The sequence below is a fragment of the Panthera leo genome, chromosome B3 (assembly GCF_018350215.1).
Source record: "Panthera leo isolate Ple1 chromosome B3, P.leo_Ple1_pat1.1, whole genome shotgun sequence".
In the NCBI taxonomy this organism is placed as follows: Eukaryota; Metazoa; Chordata; class Mammalia; order Carnivora; family Felidae; genus Panthera; species Panthera leo.
In genome coordinates, this window is record NC_056684.1 from 61032226 (window position 1) to 61050048 (window position 17823).

General features: G+C 54.5%; 2 protein-coding genes across 2 annotated transcripts in view; both read left to right on the forward strand.

Annotated features, from left to right (window-relative positions):
• EHD4 (EH domain containing 4) overlaps window positions 1–4674 on the forward strand; it is an 87832-nt gene extending 83158 nt beyond the window's left edge. The window contains exon 6 of the mRNA XM_042942305.1: window positions 525–4674. Coding sequence (XP_042798239.1) covers window positions 525–1061 — 537 coding nt within the window. The 3' untranslated portion in view covers window positions 1062–4674. The remainder of the gene's footprint in view (window positions 1–524) is intronic.
• Window positions 4675–8326: 3652 nt separating this feature from the next.
• Window positions 8327–17823, forward strand: part of SPTBN5 (spectrin beta, non-erythrocytic 5) — a 45551-nt gene continuing 36054 nt past the window's right edge. The window contains exons 1-8 of the mRNA XM_042942262.1: window positions 8327–8437; window positions 8677–8844; window positions 11565–11681; window positions 13694–13851; window positions 14386–14614; window positions 15422–16059; window positions 17332–17470; window positions 17571–17803. Coding sequence (XP_042798196.1) covers window positions 8327–8437; window positions 8677–8844; window positions 11565–11681; window positions 13694–13851; window positions 14386–14614; window positions 15422–16059; window positions 17332–17470; window positions 17571–17803 — 1793 coding nt within the window. The remainder of the gene's footprint in view (window positions 8438–8676; window positions 8845–11564; window positions 11682–13693; window positions 13852–14385; window positions 14615–15421; window positions 16060–17331; window positions 17471–17570; window positions 17804–17823) is intronic.

Below are 17823 nucleotides of genomic sequence, written 5' to 3' on the forward strand. Positions count from 1 at the left end.
AGTCCCTGGAAGGCGGGTTCAGTGCTTGGAGGCAGGGCCACTGGCTGGCCAATATGCTGATTTTAGCATCATGCTTCTCAATATCCTCATACGGAGTCCAGGACAAGTCATGCTGTAGCTTGCAGGTGCCAAGGAGGTCATATGGACAACTTGTCCCCTTTGGAAAAATAATAGAAAAATACTGCTGACCACTCTCCCGTTTATAAAGGTAATAAATGTTGCCGGGTTTTTTTTACTATATTACAAGCTACATGGTGCAAGTCAGCATCTCTGCGAGCATCTTCCAGTACCTTCCTGGCTTGTTCTTATAAATGTTGGATTTGCTCAGCTACAACTGTTATTTTGTTGGGGACATTTGCTCGGATGACTTCATCAGCCTCCTCGACCCGTAGCTGGCTGAACTCTTTGGTCTGCGGGACTCCCCCGACTGCCCCGGCGTTTTGGCGTCCCCCATGACAACAGCCGACCCTATCTGCTTCCTGAAGAAAGGGCATGTGACCAAGTTGTGGTTTTTCCTTTTGCAGGAACAGCTCGAGAACTACGACTTCACCAAATTCCACTCGCTGAAGCCCAAGCTGATCGAGGCAGTGGACAACATGTTGAGCAGCAAGATCTCGTCCCTGATGCACCTCATCAGCCAGGAGGAGATGAGCATGCCCACACAGCTCGTGCAGGGCGGCGCCTTCGACGGCACCACCGAGGGCCCCTTCAACCAGGGCTACGGGGAGGGTGCCAAGGAGGGCGCCGATGAGGAAGAATGGGTGGTGGCCAAAGACAAGCCCGTCTACGACGAGCTCTTCTATACCCTGTCGCCTGTCAATGGCAAGATATCGGGCGTCAACGCCAAGAAGGAGATGGTGACATCCAAGCTGCCCAACAGCGTCCTGGGCAAGATCTGGAAGCTGGCGGACTGTGACTGTGATGGCATGCTGGACGAGGAGGAGTTCGCACTGGCCAAGCACCTCATCAAGATCAAGCTCGACGGCTACGAGCTGCCCAACAGCCTGCCCCCCCACCTTGTGCCCCCCTCCCACAGGAAGTCCCTGCCGAAGGCCGACTGAGGGGTGGGCCGCTCACAGGGCAGGCAGCGGGGGGGTAGGCATCAGGGACCTGTGCCTGAGGCCCGTGCCACTGCTGACTCACTGACCCTAGCCAAGGCACTGCCCTCTCTGTGCCTCAGTTTCCCCACCTATGGAATGAGGAGGGCACACACTGGACACTAGATGAGGTTCTTTCACCTTTAAAATTCCCCGAGTTTCTATTAAAATATTGGGAGGAGGGTGTGGATAAGGAGATTGAAGGGTTAAGAAAAAAGAGAAATTGACCAAAGAGTACTCTGAGGCCTGGAGAGACCTAGACGTGGAAGCGGGCTGTGCACAGCCAGACAGCCACAGGGAGTGAGCCGGGGGCTTTTCTGGAGCAGGGGGAGCCTTCCGCACTGGACCACATCATTGTGCACCTGCCTTGGCCCCTGTCTGTCCCTTAGAGGTCACCCAGAAGGAGCAAAGTTGATCTTATTTATTTCATTTCCTGTTGTATTGAGAGTGGAAAACAGCAGAGCACAGAGCATTTCTGCTGTCTCCAGACCGCCTACCAAAGAGAAGACTGCTTCCCCTGGGTGTGAAAGGAGAGTCCCCTTTGCCTGTGTGCACCCCTGTCCCTCCTGCAGGCTCTAGCAGCACAGGCAACCAGGCCAGCAGAGAGCATTTGTGACACCTGACACCCCCCCTGACTAGCCCACCCAGAGCTCCCCCAACCTGGGCCCTTCCCAGCAAAATTGCATTTGGTTAGGAATTTGGAAATCAGAACCTTTATTAGCCCTTGGCAAGATTTCTAGTATTCAAATCATGCTGGAGTCTGAAGGTTGGTTTTTCTTACTGGTCTGTCCAGTAATTTGTAGCAAAGTCTATTTATATCATATTCAAACTATAGTAAAGGAATGAGGTGGTTCTCTGTAGTCATCAGTTAGTGTGGTGACAGGTCCCCAAGGCCCCTTGGACGATGGCAGGATTTAAATTCAGCAAAACCATGTCTTGGTGCCTGCCGCGTGCTCGGTCTGGGGACACAAGGGAACGAGAGGTGAGCTTGCCCCAGGGTGTCAGGTAGAAAAGGTCATTCTCTAGCTTTAGACGCTATTTTTATAAAAAAAAAAAAAAAAAAGAAAAGAAAAGAAATAGGCATCTTTATTATGTCCAGTTTTTCTTTCTTACAGGAAAAGCCTTTATACAAATAGGATGGCATCTTTCATATGAAACCTTTTTCTTTAAAAGGCTGTGAGGTTCAAACCATGCATGCCCCTCACAAGGCAGGATTGGGGCACATCCCGCACGTGGGTTTCTGAGTGTTCTGAGTCCTGGTATAAACCTCTCTGGTCCACACACTCAACTGCCTGTCAGATGGAAGTGGTTAATGCTCACTACCACCTTCCCTCCTTCGTGGGCTGCAGTTTGGGTATTCATTTCATCATTATTTATGCAATTAAAAAAAGAGAGGCGCAAAATGGTGATGGCTGCACGGCATGGGGCCCCACCAGCACCGAAGTGAAGTGAAGTCAGAACAGTCCCGCCTGAGCCTTCCAAAAACCACATTTTTTTTTCCTGATGTTACTGGTGATATCAGGGTCAGAAGTACAGAATTAAGAGTCAATTTTTTTTTATTTTGGGGAAGTATTTATCCAGATGCCAGCCCTTGCACTCCCTAGTTCACTTTTTAAATAATGTCATTTTAAGAGAAATAAATTCATAATATGATTTTTAGTCTTAATGAGCACTTTTAAATTCATTAGAAACCTATAGAGGTTTATAATGTCACTACTCTCATATTAGCAGATGGGTTGGTGAACGCGTGAGGACTGCCCCAGGGTGTACCCACAAGGGAGCCCACCAAAGGGCAAAACAGAAAAGAGAGAATTCATCGGTCCAAAGGTTTAGAGGTGCCAAGGTTAGCTGATTTTCCACTCAGAACTATCCTGCTCCTTTAATCTTCTCAGTTGTCATATATAAACACATACACATACATGCACCACATGAGTATGTGTTCTTGACACTTGTCAACATGCATATATGCAGATATGGCCAAGTGTTGTCTATGCAGAGACATACGGGAAAACTATATTAGAGGACAGCAGACTGAGGTGTCTGCTTTCTACAGGAAAGGAAACTTCTCTTGGTGGTGTTGTGATCCCTACCCCATACGCTCAGGTGGGACAACATCAGGCAGCTGCATGCTTTCCCTGCTGAGAAAGAAAAAAGAAAAGAAGTCACATGCCCACTTTTCTTAACATCTCTTACAACATGAAGTCAGTCATCACGAAGAGTTGATTGGAAAGAGCAATGTCCCTGGAGGACATTAGGGATGGCTGCTAAGGCTGAGGACCCGTATCTTCCCAGGACCCGCACAAAGTTCCCGGAGTCTGTGTCCAGAACCCCTCCTCGTGCAGCAGGGCTGGGGGACGGCAGAGCCCTCCCGAATCTGCTCACACTGACCCAGCACGTGGTCCTCCCCACACCACCCAGTTTTCAAAGCACCCCCTCCCCGGAGTGTCTGCAGCTGGGCGGGGTAGTAGAGGCAGGTAAACTCTAGCGCTGTGACACTCCCCATGCTCTCCACAATTCCACGGCAGAAACTCTGCTTTCACAAGATGCTGCATAACACAAACCTCTGCAGCCTTGAGTTCAAGAGAAAAAGCAAGTTCAGCCTGATCCTCCCAAAGACAGCTTCCAAGTCGTAAGCCTACTAATGAGGCCCTCCCTCCTGAACCTATCTGCAAAGAAACGTTGCACCAAGACCTATCAAAAACCTCCAGTTTCATGGTGACGTGGGGACACCCAACCTGCTCCAGCCTCAGGCTCCAGCCCAGCATTGTATACTGATACCTTCCTTACTGCGCTATGCAGGGCCCAGGACTGGTCGCTCTTCAGTGGGGAGGGCCGTTCATTTAGCTGGCCCCCATCCCTCCAGGGCTGGACTGGGTTCCCCTTGGAGCCCTTGTCATTATGCAGCTATCACATCTTTGGATTTGGAGGCGTGACTCCTCCTGCAGGATGGCGGGCCTTTGAGGAGCTGAATTCTTGTGTGTCCGGGACTGGGTTTCCAGGTGGGTCAGAGAGCACATGAGGAGATGCCAATGCCTCCCGCCCTCCTCTCGACCCCTGCTCATTTTCAGCCCACTGGAGAAGCCTCAGCAGAACCGTGGCCCCACTGCCGCTGAGCACAGCCCTTTTTCATGTTCTGCTGGTTCCCCCGGGGAGTCGCCTCTCCACCACACCAGGAAGGTCTCGTACCGCAGTCCGTTGTCCAGCGTGGGGTTTCACCACCAGTCATGGCCCAACTGCCACCACTGGGACCTCCCCACTTTGCACCATTACACGCCTTCGGTACTCCCAGAGCAGTACCCCAGACGAGTTGTCTTGAAAAAAGGGAAGCATTTAACAGCGGCACTGTGTATTTCCTCCGTGGAATGTAGCAGAGAAATAACCTTCTTAGGACAGATAACCACTGAGTTTATCCAGGTGAACGTGGGCCTAATTTAAGAGTGTATCAGGTTACATGTCAATTAGCCAATGCAGTTAATACACAATGCTTCTATTTTTTTTTTTTTTTTTTTGTAATCCTGTTTCCAGGTGTCAAATAAAAAAAGACACAATCTGTTGATCAATAAACTTGTGAAAAATTCGCTAGCTTTCCTCCATTGGCTCTGGCTTTCCCGTGACTGTGTGGCAGTTGTCTCAGCAGTAAAGCAGGGATCCAAGGCATTAGGGGGAGGGTGCATTCCTGCTGCGCACCATCCCTGTGACCCCCAACTCTTCCCGTGTCCTCTAAGCCAGGACGTTCCCCAAAATGGGCCATCTTTAGCCGGAAAGCAACTCCATCTGCTCCCCAGCAGAGGTCAGGTCCAGGACCAAGCCCCAAGTGAGGATGACTGGAAAGCTGGACTGGAGGAACCATGGAGACAGACCCTTCCGAGGCTAGGGAGGGCATCACTGAGCATTCTCAAAGGAGAGAGCACCTGCCACGATGTCCTCTCCAGTTTGGAGGCAAGTCCCTGCGCCTGAAGCTGCAGTAGTGCTAGGGTTGGAGCCCCCTGGCTGGCACTGTTCCTGCCTCTTGTCACCTCACAGGTGCAGATACACATCCCCAGAGCAGACACCTGGGTTTTTCCTGCTGTCACCCATCTACCCTTGTGGTGACCCAGACCTGGAATTTCCTTCTCAGAGCACTCCCCCACTCAGTCTGAGCCACAAGCTTTGGGTGAGATAGACCCCTCTCCAGGTGGGTCCTGACTGTCTTGAGCCAATTAGAGTATTTCATCCTCTGGTCACAAATTCAGGAATGGACATGTGGCTCAATTCAAGCCCATGAGAGCCAAGCCCCTCAGACTTCCCTTCCAGCTCTTGAGGGGGTGTTCTCTCTTTGAACCAGACAGTGTAAAGAAGCAAGCCTATTGGTACAACAATATAAATGGCATTGAGAGGGGTTCCCAGAGACTGGGGACAGGGGAGTGAGGTTAGGCTCGCAGCAACCACCCTCTGGATCAAGAAGGTGAAGGAAGCCTTGAAAAAGGCAGAGGGAGTCCAGGCCTGTGGTGGCCTCATTTGAACTGGGGATCAAACCTCACCTGGGGTGACAGAGTGCCTAGTCCTAGTCAGTTAAGTGTCAGAGTTAATTTCAGCTCAGGTCATGATCTCATAGTTCATGAGATAGAGCCCTGAGCTGGGCCCTGAGCTATCAGCACGGAAACTGCTTGGGATTCTCTCTCTCTCCCTTTCTCTCAGCTCCTCCCTGCACTCTCTTGCACTCTCTCTCCCTCTCTCTCTCTCTCAAAATAAATGAACATAAGAAAATAAAAAATAAACTCCTCACCTAAAGTCCTCCTCCTGCTGACATTTCAGACCTCTGGGCCAATACATTCCTTTTATACTGTTTACATTTGACTTGAGGTTTTAGTTATTTGCAACATGAATAATGCAAAACTACGTACTAACAAGGGATTCTCATTTCAGCAGGGGCTGCAATCAGTTACAGCAAAAGAGGAGCCAGTGCTTGCTGCACGCACAGTGGCTTAGCCGCATTCGAGCTCAGGAGGAAGAAACCCAGTTCCCCAGTGCCACTCAACAACCAATACAACCACCTCTATTGAGCTCTGTGTGCAAAGTATCATGCGCTCCAGCCTGCCCTCTGGTGGTCACATCATACAAGATGCTCCAGGCCAAGGGTCTCAATAGGAGGAGAAACAAGCTGGAAAGGAGGGGGCAGGTGGCAGAGAACCTGCTAGAAGGAACAGGATTTTAACTGGGGCTGATAGGACAGGAGAATGTGGACAATGAAAACAGAAGGGATGTTCTAAGCTGAAAGAGCAGCTGAAGCCCAGATGTGGGCAGGCAAGCTTTGGTCCTGTTTGGGCAATGGGGAGTCTTCATAGGTATGAGCAAGGCTGAGTTCTGGGAGGTAAACGGGGGAGGGGGTGGGGAGGGGGCAGGGCGGTGCATAGGCTGATGTGCAGGCAGAATGATGAGTCAGGGAACGGTGATGGGGCCCTGCAGGGGCAGTGCAGGACGGGGCAGGAGGGTAGACTGTGGAGCTCTTGGGGAGCATGGAACACCCCCCACAGAGGACTGACTGGATCTGGGGCTATGAGCGAGGAAGAAGCCCGGGCTCATGCCAACATCAGGATGCCAGCCAGTGGCAGGAGGGACCTCACAGGGGGAGGGCAGTAGAGGAGGAAGCTCCTCCCAGATGCAGGGGAGCTGCCCACCACCCCCCCCCCCCACAAGAGCACCATGTGTCTCACTCCCAGCCACGGGCCTGAGGTTCCAGGCTGCTTTGTCCTGCTCAACTGTCAAGGGCAGGCTGCCATGCTGATCCTCTCATTGTCCTTGGGTGTCAGGGACAGCGGCCTGAGCCTCTTCTCAGAGTCTCCTGGGCTGCTGGATGAACCTACAGACACCCACCCCAGACCAGTGACTATTACCCCAAGTTTAGCCAGACATTCTGTGAAGCCACTCAAATTAGAACTCTCTGGCATGCAGTTCAAGATTGCTCAGGGAAGGAAAGAGAGTTGCCTGCAGGCTCCCCCCGCCTCCACAGCTCGTGCACTGAGCCATGAGTCATGAGACTTAGCCAGTTCTGTGGAAGCACAGGTGCTGGGGGCCTCACCGTGAAGCTCCAAAGAGTGAACATTGTGTCTCTGGGTTTGGAGAAGACTGTTATTTCCACAGCCTTTGCAGCTCCAAGTTATTCCTTCCCAAGAGGAGAGCTCACTTCAGAAAGTGGCCCCTGGGCATGAGGGAGCACCCACCATTCGGCCCTGGGCCAGGTCAGGGCTTGGAAAGCCAAGCCCAGGGTCCAAGGACTCTCCTCCATCTATGGTGGCATTCCCCTGGACAGGATGGGAGGGCTATGGCCCAGCATCCCTCCCATCCCACCCCTGTGGGTGCTCACAAAGAGGCCCTGCAGGGGTGCAGAAGGGCAGTCCCAGAATGTGGATGCAGAAGCTTCTGACCAGAGGCTCTGCCATTTAGATGCCTTTTACCTGGACTGTAACACCCCCACGGCACTCCCACCCAGAGCCAAATTGAGGCCCATCCCATGGGCCTCTGCATCTTGACAGCGAGGACCCCCACCTGACATTGGGGGTATCTGAGGTGGGAGGAGGATGAAGGAGGAGCTCCTGGAGCAACAGTCTGGAGCATTCCTGAGCCACCCCCTCCCAGTCCGGGCCATGCCCTCTGGCAGGTGGGAGGACAATGCCGGCTGTGTGCCGTCACCCCTGCCCCACTCGCTCAAGAGGAGGGCCATGGCGTGGCCCCAGCTCCAGCCTTGGCCTCTCCTGTGGTTCTCTCCCTCCCCACACAGCCCCTGCTATCTGCCATTTCCATCTGTCCAGTAGGGTCTCCTTCCAGGCACAGACAACACCAAGGTGAGCGGTTTCCTATTTCCTTTCTACCTGCGCTTTTCATCCCAAGGGGCAGCAACCCATCCCTGTGGTCCCAAGAATCTGGAAAGTGGGGTGGGACAAAGGGCTCAGAGGCACTCAAGTGCAGGGCACCAGCTGGGAGCCCCAGAACCTTACCTGGCTGGGCCCCAAGTTGCAACCCCCCCCCCCCCACCATCAGATGTGGGGACAGTTCACGCTCCTCCTCCAACCTCCATGCCCCTCAACATCTCCAGCTTAGAGCAATATCCAGTGGCCTCTTGTCCCCATAAGGCTGCAGGCCCCAGGGCTGGTCAGCCCCACAGTCCCCAGCAGCTCCTTGGGGCTACAGGGTGCCTGAAGCAGGGGGCCAGCCACAGAGCCCCACGGTAGTGCTCCCAGCCCTGTCCCACCATGGACTCTGCGTATGAGATGAGCCACATTCGCAAGCTCCAGGCACAGCACATGCGGATGCAGGAGAAGACTTTCACCAACTGGATCAACAACATCTTCCAGCACGGCCGGGTGAGTGTAGCTGAGTGTGTCCCACAGCCATCCTCTGCTGTCCCCCCAGCTCCCTGGTCAGTGGCCTCTGGGGGCCCACTGTGAGGTCATCTGGCTGAGACGTCTCACAGACCCCAAAACACAGATGAGTCCGGTGCTCCTTCCTTAAGGAAGACCCTCTGGGCTGTACCTCCCAGGTCCTGGGATAGGCCAGACAGGTGAGGGGGGCTGACCCTGTGCCTCTTCCCCACCCCTCCCAGGTGGGCATCAAGATCCAGAACCTGTACACAGAGCTGGCCGATGGCACCCACCTACTGCGGCTGCTGGAGCTCATCTCGGGGGAGGCCCTGCCACCCCCCAGCCGGGGCCGCATGCGAGTACACTTCCTAGAGAACAGCAGCCGAGCTCTGGCTTTCCTCAGGGCCAAGGTGGGCACCGGGGAGAGGGCTTCTGGGCCAGGTGCTGGGGTGGGCAGCAGGGACAGGCTGGACTACCAGATCTTTCCTGGGCTGGCCAGGGCAGAGCAGAAGATCTGGAGCCTGAATCCGGGAATAGCAGCTAGGATACAGAGACGCAGAAAGCAAAGCCCTTCCTTGAACAGTACTGCCAGCTTAGAGGGCCCCAAACCGGTGGGAGCAGAAACAGCCTTCATCCCCGTGGGCGGGACTGAAATATGCTATTGACTGAAACAAGGGAATCAGAGAATTCTCAGCAGGCAGATTCCGTGTACTTCTAACTTCTCCTTTCCTAAATAAGGAAGTTTACCAGGCAAGACCCATGGTAAGTGGGCCAGCAGATCCTGGATGCGGGGTTGGGGGAGGCAGGCTGAGGGTAGAACACAGGAGAAGAACCCTGGAAACTGAGCCAGGCAGCAGAGGGTGCAGGTCTTCCTTAGAGAAGTTGGATCACTTAGCAGCGAGGGACCACAGCAAACAGGAGGGAGGCAGAGTCTCCTGAAAGAAAGAGCCCAAAGAAATAGTCACTAAAAGGAGGCAAAAGCTCCAGGGACATGGAAGGACCCTCATGGCCAGTGTCAGGGGGCTGGACAAGGGTGATTTATACTGAGAACCAGGTTGGGAAGCCCATAGGGCTCCTGGGCTCAGGACTGAACCCATGAGGTGGCTGTTCCTGGAGGCTGCAAGCCACTGAGCTGGAACTGGCTGGGCTGAACCTGAGTGTCACTTAAGTCCTGGGTTGGAAGTCATAGCCCCTGGGAGCCTGGCATGCTGGAGAGAGGCCAGGGAGGTAAGAAACCAAAGCAAATAACAGGGGCACTGCGGTCCCCAAGCACAGGGAGGAGCAGACAGCTGACAGTCACAGAATGCCATGCTCTTTTTGGTCCCAGGGACAATAGCCTGTGAACCAGCCCCCTCCCCTCCAGGTACGTGGGAAGAGTAGGAGCCCCATGGCCCTCATCAGAGGCTCTGCAGCTCCCCCCGAGCTTTGATACATAGCATGTCACTGATGCATAGTCTGTGAAGGTGACAGCTTGCCTCCACTGTACATACTGTTACCCCAACACAGGGTTGATGAGTAGCAGGATGTGGGGTGCACTCATTTCTGGAGACCTTGTCATTTGCTGGACACTCCATGCCAGGCTCTGGGGACCACAATCAGCAAAGCCCAGACCCGACTGCAAGGGGCCTGCAGTTTCAGGGAAGACAACTGATTTTAACCCAGGTCACCGGGCGCCGGTAAATGTTTACCAATCAGCTCTCAGGGCAGAGGGAATAAAAGCCCTCGTTTGTAGCACCTGCCGGTTTCTGTGGCATTGATACCCCTACCACGGCTGATTCCAAGCTACCAGCGGGGTATCACCAAACACCAAGCGGGAAGATCAGCCTTCACAAGCTGGTATGGGCAGACTCCAACACCCCACTGACCAGATGCTCCAACTCCAAGCTGAGGTGAGCGCAGAAGGGCTCAGGTGTGCCAGGAGAAGGCTGGAGCATGGGGTGGACCCTTCAGAGACCAGACAGACACAACAAAGTGTACCCACGGGAGTACCCAGGGATGCAGCCTCAGCCACCAGGCAGGTGGTTGGCCGAAGCCAGCTTCCCGCCAGGTCTTATGGGAGTCTCTCCTCTTCTTTCTCCATTTAATGCATACTTATCCATTACCCACTATATGCCAGAGGCTCTGCTAGGGAGACACTAGGGAACAAAACCAAGATCCCCACCCAAGCGGGGTGAGGGGGCCAAGCATGTGTGTTTGAGCGGGAGGAATTAGTCCTTGGGTTGTGATTTTAAATAAGGTGGCCGTTGAAAGTACCATTGAAAAAGTGCTGTTTAAGACTTAGAAGAAGAGAGGGAAGTAGCCATGTGGCTACAGGGGGGAATATTTTCAGACAGCAGGGACAGCCAGTACAAAGGCCCCAAGGCCTGTGCTAACAATCCCAAGAACTGCAAGAATCCTACAGGCCTCGGAGCCCTGGGATTGAGGAGAGGAAGATGGATCCAGAAGGTGAAGGGGCCCAGGTCCCTTGCAGCTTTGATGTTTATTCTGTTCCTTTCTCCCCTCATTTGCTCCTCCTCCCTGTCCATGTGGTAAGATCTAGGGCAGCAGGTTTTCAACTTTAGTGCATGGGAAGAACCCGAGGTGTTTGTCCAAATGCAGAATCCTGGGCCCTGGCCCAAGAGAGTAATCGGTGGGGCCTGGGAATCTGACGTTTTAACAGGAGATGGAACACTAATGAAGAGGGCTGAGATTGAAGTGGGAACCAAGGACCCAAGCACCCCCTGGAGATTCCAAGATGCCCTAAGAGGTGGAGGCAGACAGCTGCTGTGGTCTATTGAGTTCATTTATTGACTATTTATGACTCCTCATTTCCAGCCCCCATGGCTGAACCACCGATCTTGGCCCGTGTTTACCTGTAGACCACACACAGGGAGTTCCCCACCCCAGTGGTCCAGCCCAGTTCACCAGGCTGGGGTCTTTCCCAGGAGGACTTGAGTCCAAAGCTGCAACCATTTAGAAAAGCTTCACCTGCCTCACCTGTGCCCTGCCTATTTCTCGCTTGGGGACGTCCTGGGGCAGGACAGATTCCAGGACCCTGCCATCTGGCAACAGGTGCCCTGGACTTTTGGTTACTCTGAGACTCCTCTGGCACACGGGCTTCACAGCTGAGCCCAGCCAACTGTGCCCACAGGTGCCAATACCCCTCATTGGGCCAGAGAACATCGTGGACGGAGACCAGACACTCATCCTGGGACTCATCTGGGTCATCATTCTGCGTTTCCAGATTTCCCAAATCTGCCTGGACAGGGTATGTCCCAGCCCCCAACACCCAATCACCCAGCCCAGCCCCAGCCTCCCCTCAGGTCCCTGGGGACAGAGCTTTTCCACCTGTTAGGGTCCCCGCAGCAGACCCTGGCATTCACACAATTAATACCCACTCTTCAACCATGGGCAAAGGATTGAGAATGTCAGAGAGACTGTAATATGTTGAAGTGACAGCTAGGTTCACAAACTTCAGTCTGGGACAAGCCATTCACAAGTAAGGGGTTGAGGTGACTGCCAGTGCCTGCCTTTCCTGGTGACAACCAGTGCCAGTTCCTGACTGGTTCTTCCCTACTTGGCACTGAAAATCTGTAACTTCCATTACACCTCTAATATGCTGTTGGGAGAAATTAAACATGTGGAGGGCGTCCCAATCCCAGAAGTTTCCAAAGCCCCAGTCACCTGAAGACCAAAGACACCATCCCCTATCCTCCTCTGTTCTACCTTTTGTTTTCTCAGGACTGAATTGGAAAGAGCAAAAACATAAAGTCCTTATATTTATCAATTTTCATAACTTTTCCAATTGGGGTTTCCAAAACCCCACATAAGACTCAATTCCAATGCGTTAGAAAAGCCAACCTAGAGGATGAAATCCAAATGAAAAGAAGCCACAGATCTGGCTCAAATCCCGGAGGACCCCTGAACCCCATGATCTGACTGTGAGCCCCAGGAGAACAGGAGATTTGCCTGGCTGTGTCCCCAGAGCCTAGGGCCTATGTGATGACTGAATGGATGGATGAATTTCTAGCTGGCCTCAAGCCCTTTCACGTAGCTACCCTCTCCTCCTCAGTCCCCCAAGCCAGCTCCAGGTGCCTCAGCTGCCCTTTCCCTGGGGGGGCAGCAGGTGCATCGTCTCCTGACCGGTCACCCTGCTCCCTGACCGCTCAGGCTCTGCTCCCTGAAAAACAGACAGAATTGGACCAGGCTGACTCTGTTCCCTCCCACGCCCATGCCTAGAACCTCTCCTGGTTCCTGTCTGCCAGCCTAGTCCAGCTACTTAGGGCATCTGCTCTAGGCCTGGACGCTTCGCCCTACACTGCTGCCCACCGAAGCTCCGGGGCCCTAAGGGCAAGAGAGGAGATGCAGCCTGCCCTGCTTTGATATTTTGAGTTTATAAATAGGAATTGGTGGAGAAGTGGAGCAAATGAAAGGAAGCACGAGTTGGGGGTGGAGGGGAAGGGAAGGAACTTTGGGGTGTGAGGGAGGGAGTGGGGGGAGGAGAGTACCACTGAGGCAGGAATGGAGGCTGGAGGGGGAGTAGAAGGGAGAAAGGAGGTGGGAAAGAAGCACTGAGAAGAGAGAGGGTGGGGCAGGGGTGGGGGCAGGTGGACCCGAGAGTACAGAACAAAGGAAATTCTTAGGAGGAGGAACAAGGAGGGTGGGAGGGGATTGAAACCCGGTGAAGATGTCCTTGCCCAGCGTGAAGAAGCAACTCAGATTCTGCCCTCAGCAGCCGTGTGAGGCATCGAGGAGGTAGACGGGTGAGCTGCCAGCCTTTCCTGGTCAGGCCAGTCCCTGTCCTGTCGGTGGAGGGATGCTGGGGAGCTTCCTAAATACTCCTCTGCACCTCCTCATGTCATCCCTAGAGTAGAAATAGTGCCGGCTTCCTAGGGCTGCGTGTGGGTGGTGGAGAGCCCTGTGCATGGGCCCTGGACCTGGCTGGAAGGCAGCCCAAGGGAACCTGGAGCCAGTCTAACAAACCCCAGCCTCAGTTCCCTGGGACCCAGGGTCAGTTAGCACAATGCCCCACCCATCAGAAGGGCTGAGAAACACACTTCTTTGGAAGAAGAAGCTTTCTCTCTCAGCCCCAGTCCCTGCCCACCACAAATGAAATCAAGTAAAATCAGGTGCTCCGAATAGAGGGCAGTCTGCACCTGCCTCCAGGCGGTGGGGGGAGAAGGATCACAACCAGGCCTGACCCGCCTCTCCGGCGGCCTGCCGGCTCCGCTGCCTTCTCAGCTGTCGCATGCTGACCCACCATCCTGCCTGCCCTTCCAGGAGGAGTTTGGGGCCAGCGCAGCCCTACTGTCTGCCAAGGAAGCTCTGTTGGTCTGGTGCCAGCGGAAGACGGCCTGCTATGCCAATGTCAACATCACCGACTTCTCCCGCAGCTGGAGTGACGGACTCGGCTTCAGTGCCCTTATCCATGCACACAGGTGCGCGTGAGGGAGAGCAGACCCAGCACCCTCCCAGCCCGACCTGGCCTGAGGCCGGCTTCAGCCTCCCTCCTGGAGGCCTTCACCACCAAGCCAACTACCGAGAATGGGCTTGGGTCCTCAACCTGCTCATCTCCCACATCCCTCTGGGCCCTGAACCCTGGACCTGGGAGTAGAGATGGCTGATGGCCAAGGCCCTCGCCCTTTCCTAGGAAACCTCATGGAATTGGCCAGGTTTGCCTTGACCCCTGCCTTTCTCCAATGTCTGTGTCATCGCTGACTCTATTCTCAGTCCTCTCCCTCGCAAGTACCTACCCTTTTGAGCTTCTCCCCCTACCCACAAGCCAGGCCCCTGAGGGAAATTAGCCTTCCTCTCTCTACAGGTGCCCTATTCCTTCATTAGGGTCTCAGGTTACCGGCAGGGGAAACCAATACCCAGGTGGCCAATAGGAGCTTGCTTGCCTTTGTAACAAGTCTACTTAAACCCAAGCAGTAAATTTCTCTGGTGAAGAGCTTTGCCTGCTTTCTGTCCAGGCCAGACCTGCTTGACTACTGCTCCCTGCATCCCGAGCACCCACTACACAACCTCGACTTGGCTTTCCGTGTAGCTGAGCAGGAGCTGGGCATTGCTCAGCTGCTGGACCCCGAGGACGTGGCTGCTCTCCAGCCCGATGAACGCTCCATCATGACCTACGTCTCCCTCTACTACCACCACTTCTCCCGCCTGCACCACGAGCAGACTGTCCAGAGGAGACTCGCTAAGGTTGGTGAAAGAGCAGAGGTGGCCTCGAGGAGAGATGAGCATGGGCTCTGGAGTCAGACCTAGGTTTAAAGCCTGCGTCTGCCACTTCCTAGTTGTGTGGCCTTGGCCATGTCCCCTAACTTTACCGTGCGTCCTCTGTCCATTGGAGCCCATAATGCTTGGGGTGACAGAAGGCTGCTATGAGTGCTTGGGAGTGTGAGCACAGTGCCTGGCAAACAGGGAAAGCCAGGTGAGCACCATCATCTCCAGTCCCTCCCCTCTCCCCCTGCTCGTAGGCTGTTAAGCCCCTAATGAGATTGAAAGGCTCAGAGAGCCAGACTCTGCAAGGACAAGCACAGAAGCAGCTGTGCTGGGCGCAGTCCATGTTTTCGGGGCTCTCATACTCTGGGCACAGCGGCAGGCATGGAAGCCTGGGGAGGCTGTTCTCAGGGTTGGTGTCTCGGTTGGGCATGGGGGAGAAGATCCAGGCCAAGGGCTCTGAGCTGTTTTAGGGATGTGGGGGCCTCAGGAAAGGGAAAGGTGGCTCAGAAAAAGAATAGTATTCCCCAGAAGTGAGGCCAAATGGGGTAAAATAAGATGGAGGAAAACAGGGCGGGTGCCCGACACTCCTGGGTCTAAGTGTGCAATGCAGGCAAACCTGATTCTCTGGGGGCTGGGAGGACCCCACTTTAGTGCAACCTCAGCTAGGGGAAAGAGCCTCCACCCACCTGGGCAACGTTGGCAGTCACCGAGCATCCAAAAGGGGAGCACCTCCATTCCAGGGCCTGCCCCGAGGTGCTGCCCGAGGCCTTCCCGTGCCTCCCCCAGATCCTGCTTCAGCTCCAGGAGACAGAGGAGCTGCAGACCCAGTACGAGCAGCTGGTGGCCGACCTGCTGCGCTGGATTGCAGAGAAGGAGGTGCAGCTAGAGGCACGGGATTTCCCAGACTCCCTGCCTGCCATGCGTCAGATACTGGTGGCCTTTGCCTTCTTCCGCACCCAGGAGAAGCCACCACGGCTGCAGCAGCGAGGGGCCATAGAGGCCCTGCTCTTCCGGCTGCAGACGTCACTCCGAGCCCAGAATCGCAGGCTCTTCCTGCCTCACGAGGGCCTGGGCCCCGCAGAGCTGTCCCAGCGCTGGGCAGTCCTGGAGCGGGCAGAGGCCTCAAGAAGCCAGGCCCTGCTGCGGAGGATCCTACAGCTAGAGCGGCTGGAAACCCTGGCCCGGCGCTTCCAGCGCAAGGCAGCCCTCAGGGAGAACTTTCTGACGGACACAGAGCAAATGTTGGACCAGGCCACAGCTGCTGCCCCGCCAGCCAGCCTGGCCACAGTGGATGCAGCTGCCCAGAGACTGGGCATGCTGGAGGCCAGCATCCTGCCCCAGGAGGGGCGCTTCCAGGCCCTGGCCGAGATCGCAGACATCCTTCAGCAGGAGCAGCACCATGGCTGGGCAGATGTGGCCCGCAGGTGAGCCTGGGGTGCGGAAATCATCCTCAAAACAGGCTAAGGCCTTCCTATCATATCCCTATGTTTACCTGTGCCCATTCCTGGCCATAGAGGTCTGATCTATAGGTTCAGGGCTCTCTTTAAAAGATCTAACTCCCACCGATGCCTGAAGTTCCAGCGCCCTCAATTCCCCATTTTTAGTAAAGCACTGCCCTTTCTAGATACTTCTTATCAACTCATTCACTGAACAAGTATTTGTTGTCTACTACGTCCCAAGCACAGTTCTAGGCACTGGAGATTGAGTAGTGAGGAGGAGAAACCATAATGCCTCCCCTCACAGAACTTACACACTACTAAGGAAAACAGACAAATTAAAATAGATATATAGTACGTGCAATAGTGATTTAAAAAAATGGTAACAAAAGATAGGGGATTATGAGGTGCCAACATGGGGGGCGGGGGTTAGATCAGGTGGCCAGAGGAGACTGACTTTTGAGCAAAGACCAGGAAGAAGCAGAGACCAGAAGAGGGGGCCAGCTGTAGAGATACGGGGACACACTATACCAGGCATAGGGAAGACACATGCCTGCCACGTTTGGAAAATAGCATGGAGGCCACTGTTGGTCAAAGTTAACAAGTAGTGGTTGAGGTCAAGGAGGTACAGGGGCAAAGGGTGGGGGCAGAGATCGTGCTGGGATCTGTAGGACACAGTAAAGATGGGATTTACTCACAGAAGGATGGGGAATTCAATACGGGAGGGCTGGAATGAAGGAGTGGCACAATCTGACTCCTGTTCGACAATGATCGTTCTGGATGCCATGTCAGGCACAGACTGAAGGGACAGAAGCAAAGACCACTTATGCAGCTATTGCAATAATCTAGGCCAGAGAAGCAATGCAGGTGATGAGAAATGGTGGGATTTTGCATATATTTTGAATCCAAGAGGATTTACAGACAGATCAGATGGGGGTGTGAGAAATTCAGTTATCAAGCCCTTTAGCCCAGGCACCTAGAAGGATGGAGTTGCTATCATCGGAGATGGAGATTGGAAAGGTTTGGGGGCCCTGTTGGCCTGAGCCACACAGACCCTCCATCTAGCTTCTCTGCCTGTGTTTAAGAAGCAGGAACACAGTGCCCCGACAGCCATAGGCTAGAATGCTCCAAGCCCCCAGTCACTGGGCTCAGGCTCCTCCATGACAGCCAAGCACCCCCACCAGGTGTAGACCCCAAGGTGGCTTCCCTATCCCAGCCCAGTGAAGACCCCACCCCACCCCTTATTTTCACATCCTCCAGGCAACTGGAGATCACTGGGCGCTGGGAGCAACTCCTTCGGCGTCTCCAAGGGCAGAAGAAGCAGATGGCAGGTGTGCAAGCTGTGCTGAGCCTGCTGCAGGAGGTGGAGACTGCCTCCAACCAGCTCAAGGAGCTACAGGTGGGCCCTGGACCAGCAGGCCCCTGGGTGACACAGCACCAACACTTGTGATGACCCAGCACTCTGGGACAGCAGTGATCACTTGTCCATCCCTGGCCAGGTGCTGGCCAGCTCCACGGCCTGTGGGCAGCAGCTGGCTGAGACCGTGGAGCTGCTGCAGAAGCATGACCTGCTGGAGGCCCAGGTCTCAGCCCACGGGGCCCATGTGCGCCATCTTGGCCTCCAGACCTCGCAGCTGGACTCCTCCCTGGGTACTACTGTGGAGGTGCTGCAGGCCAAGGCCCAGGCACTGGCCCAGCTTCACGGGAGCCTGGTGTCTCTTCTAAGGGCCCGGTAAGAGCTCACCCAGCTCT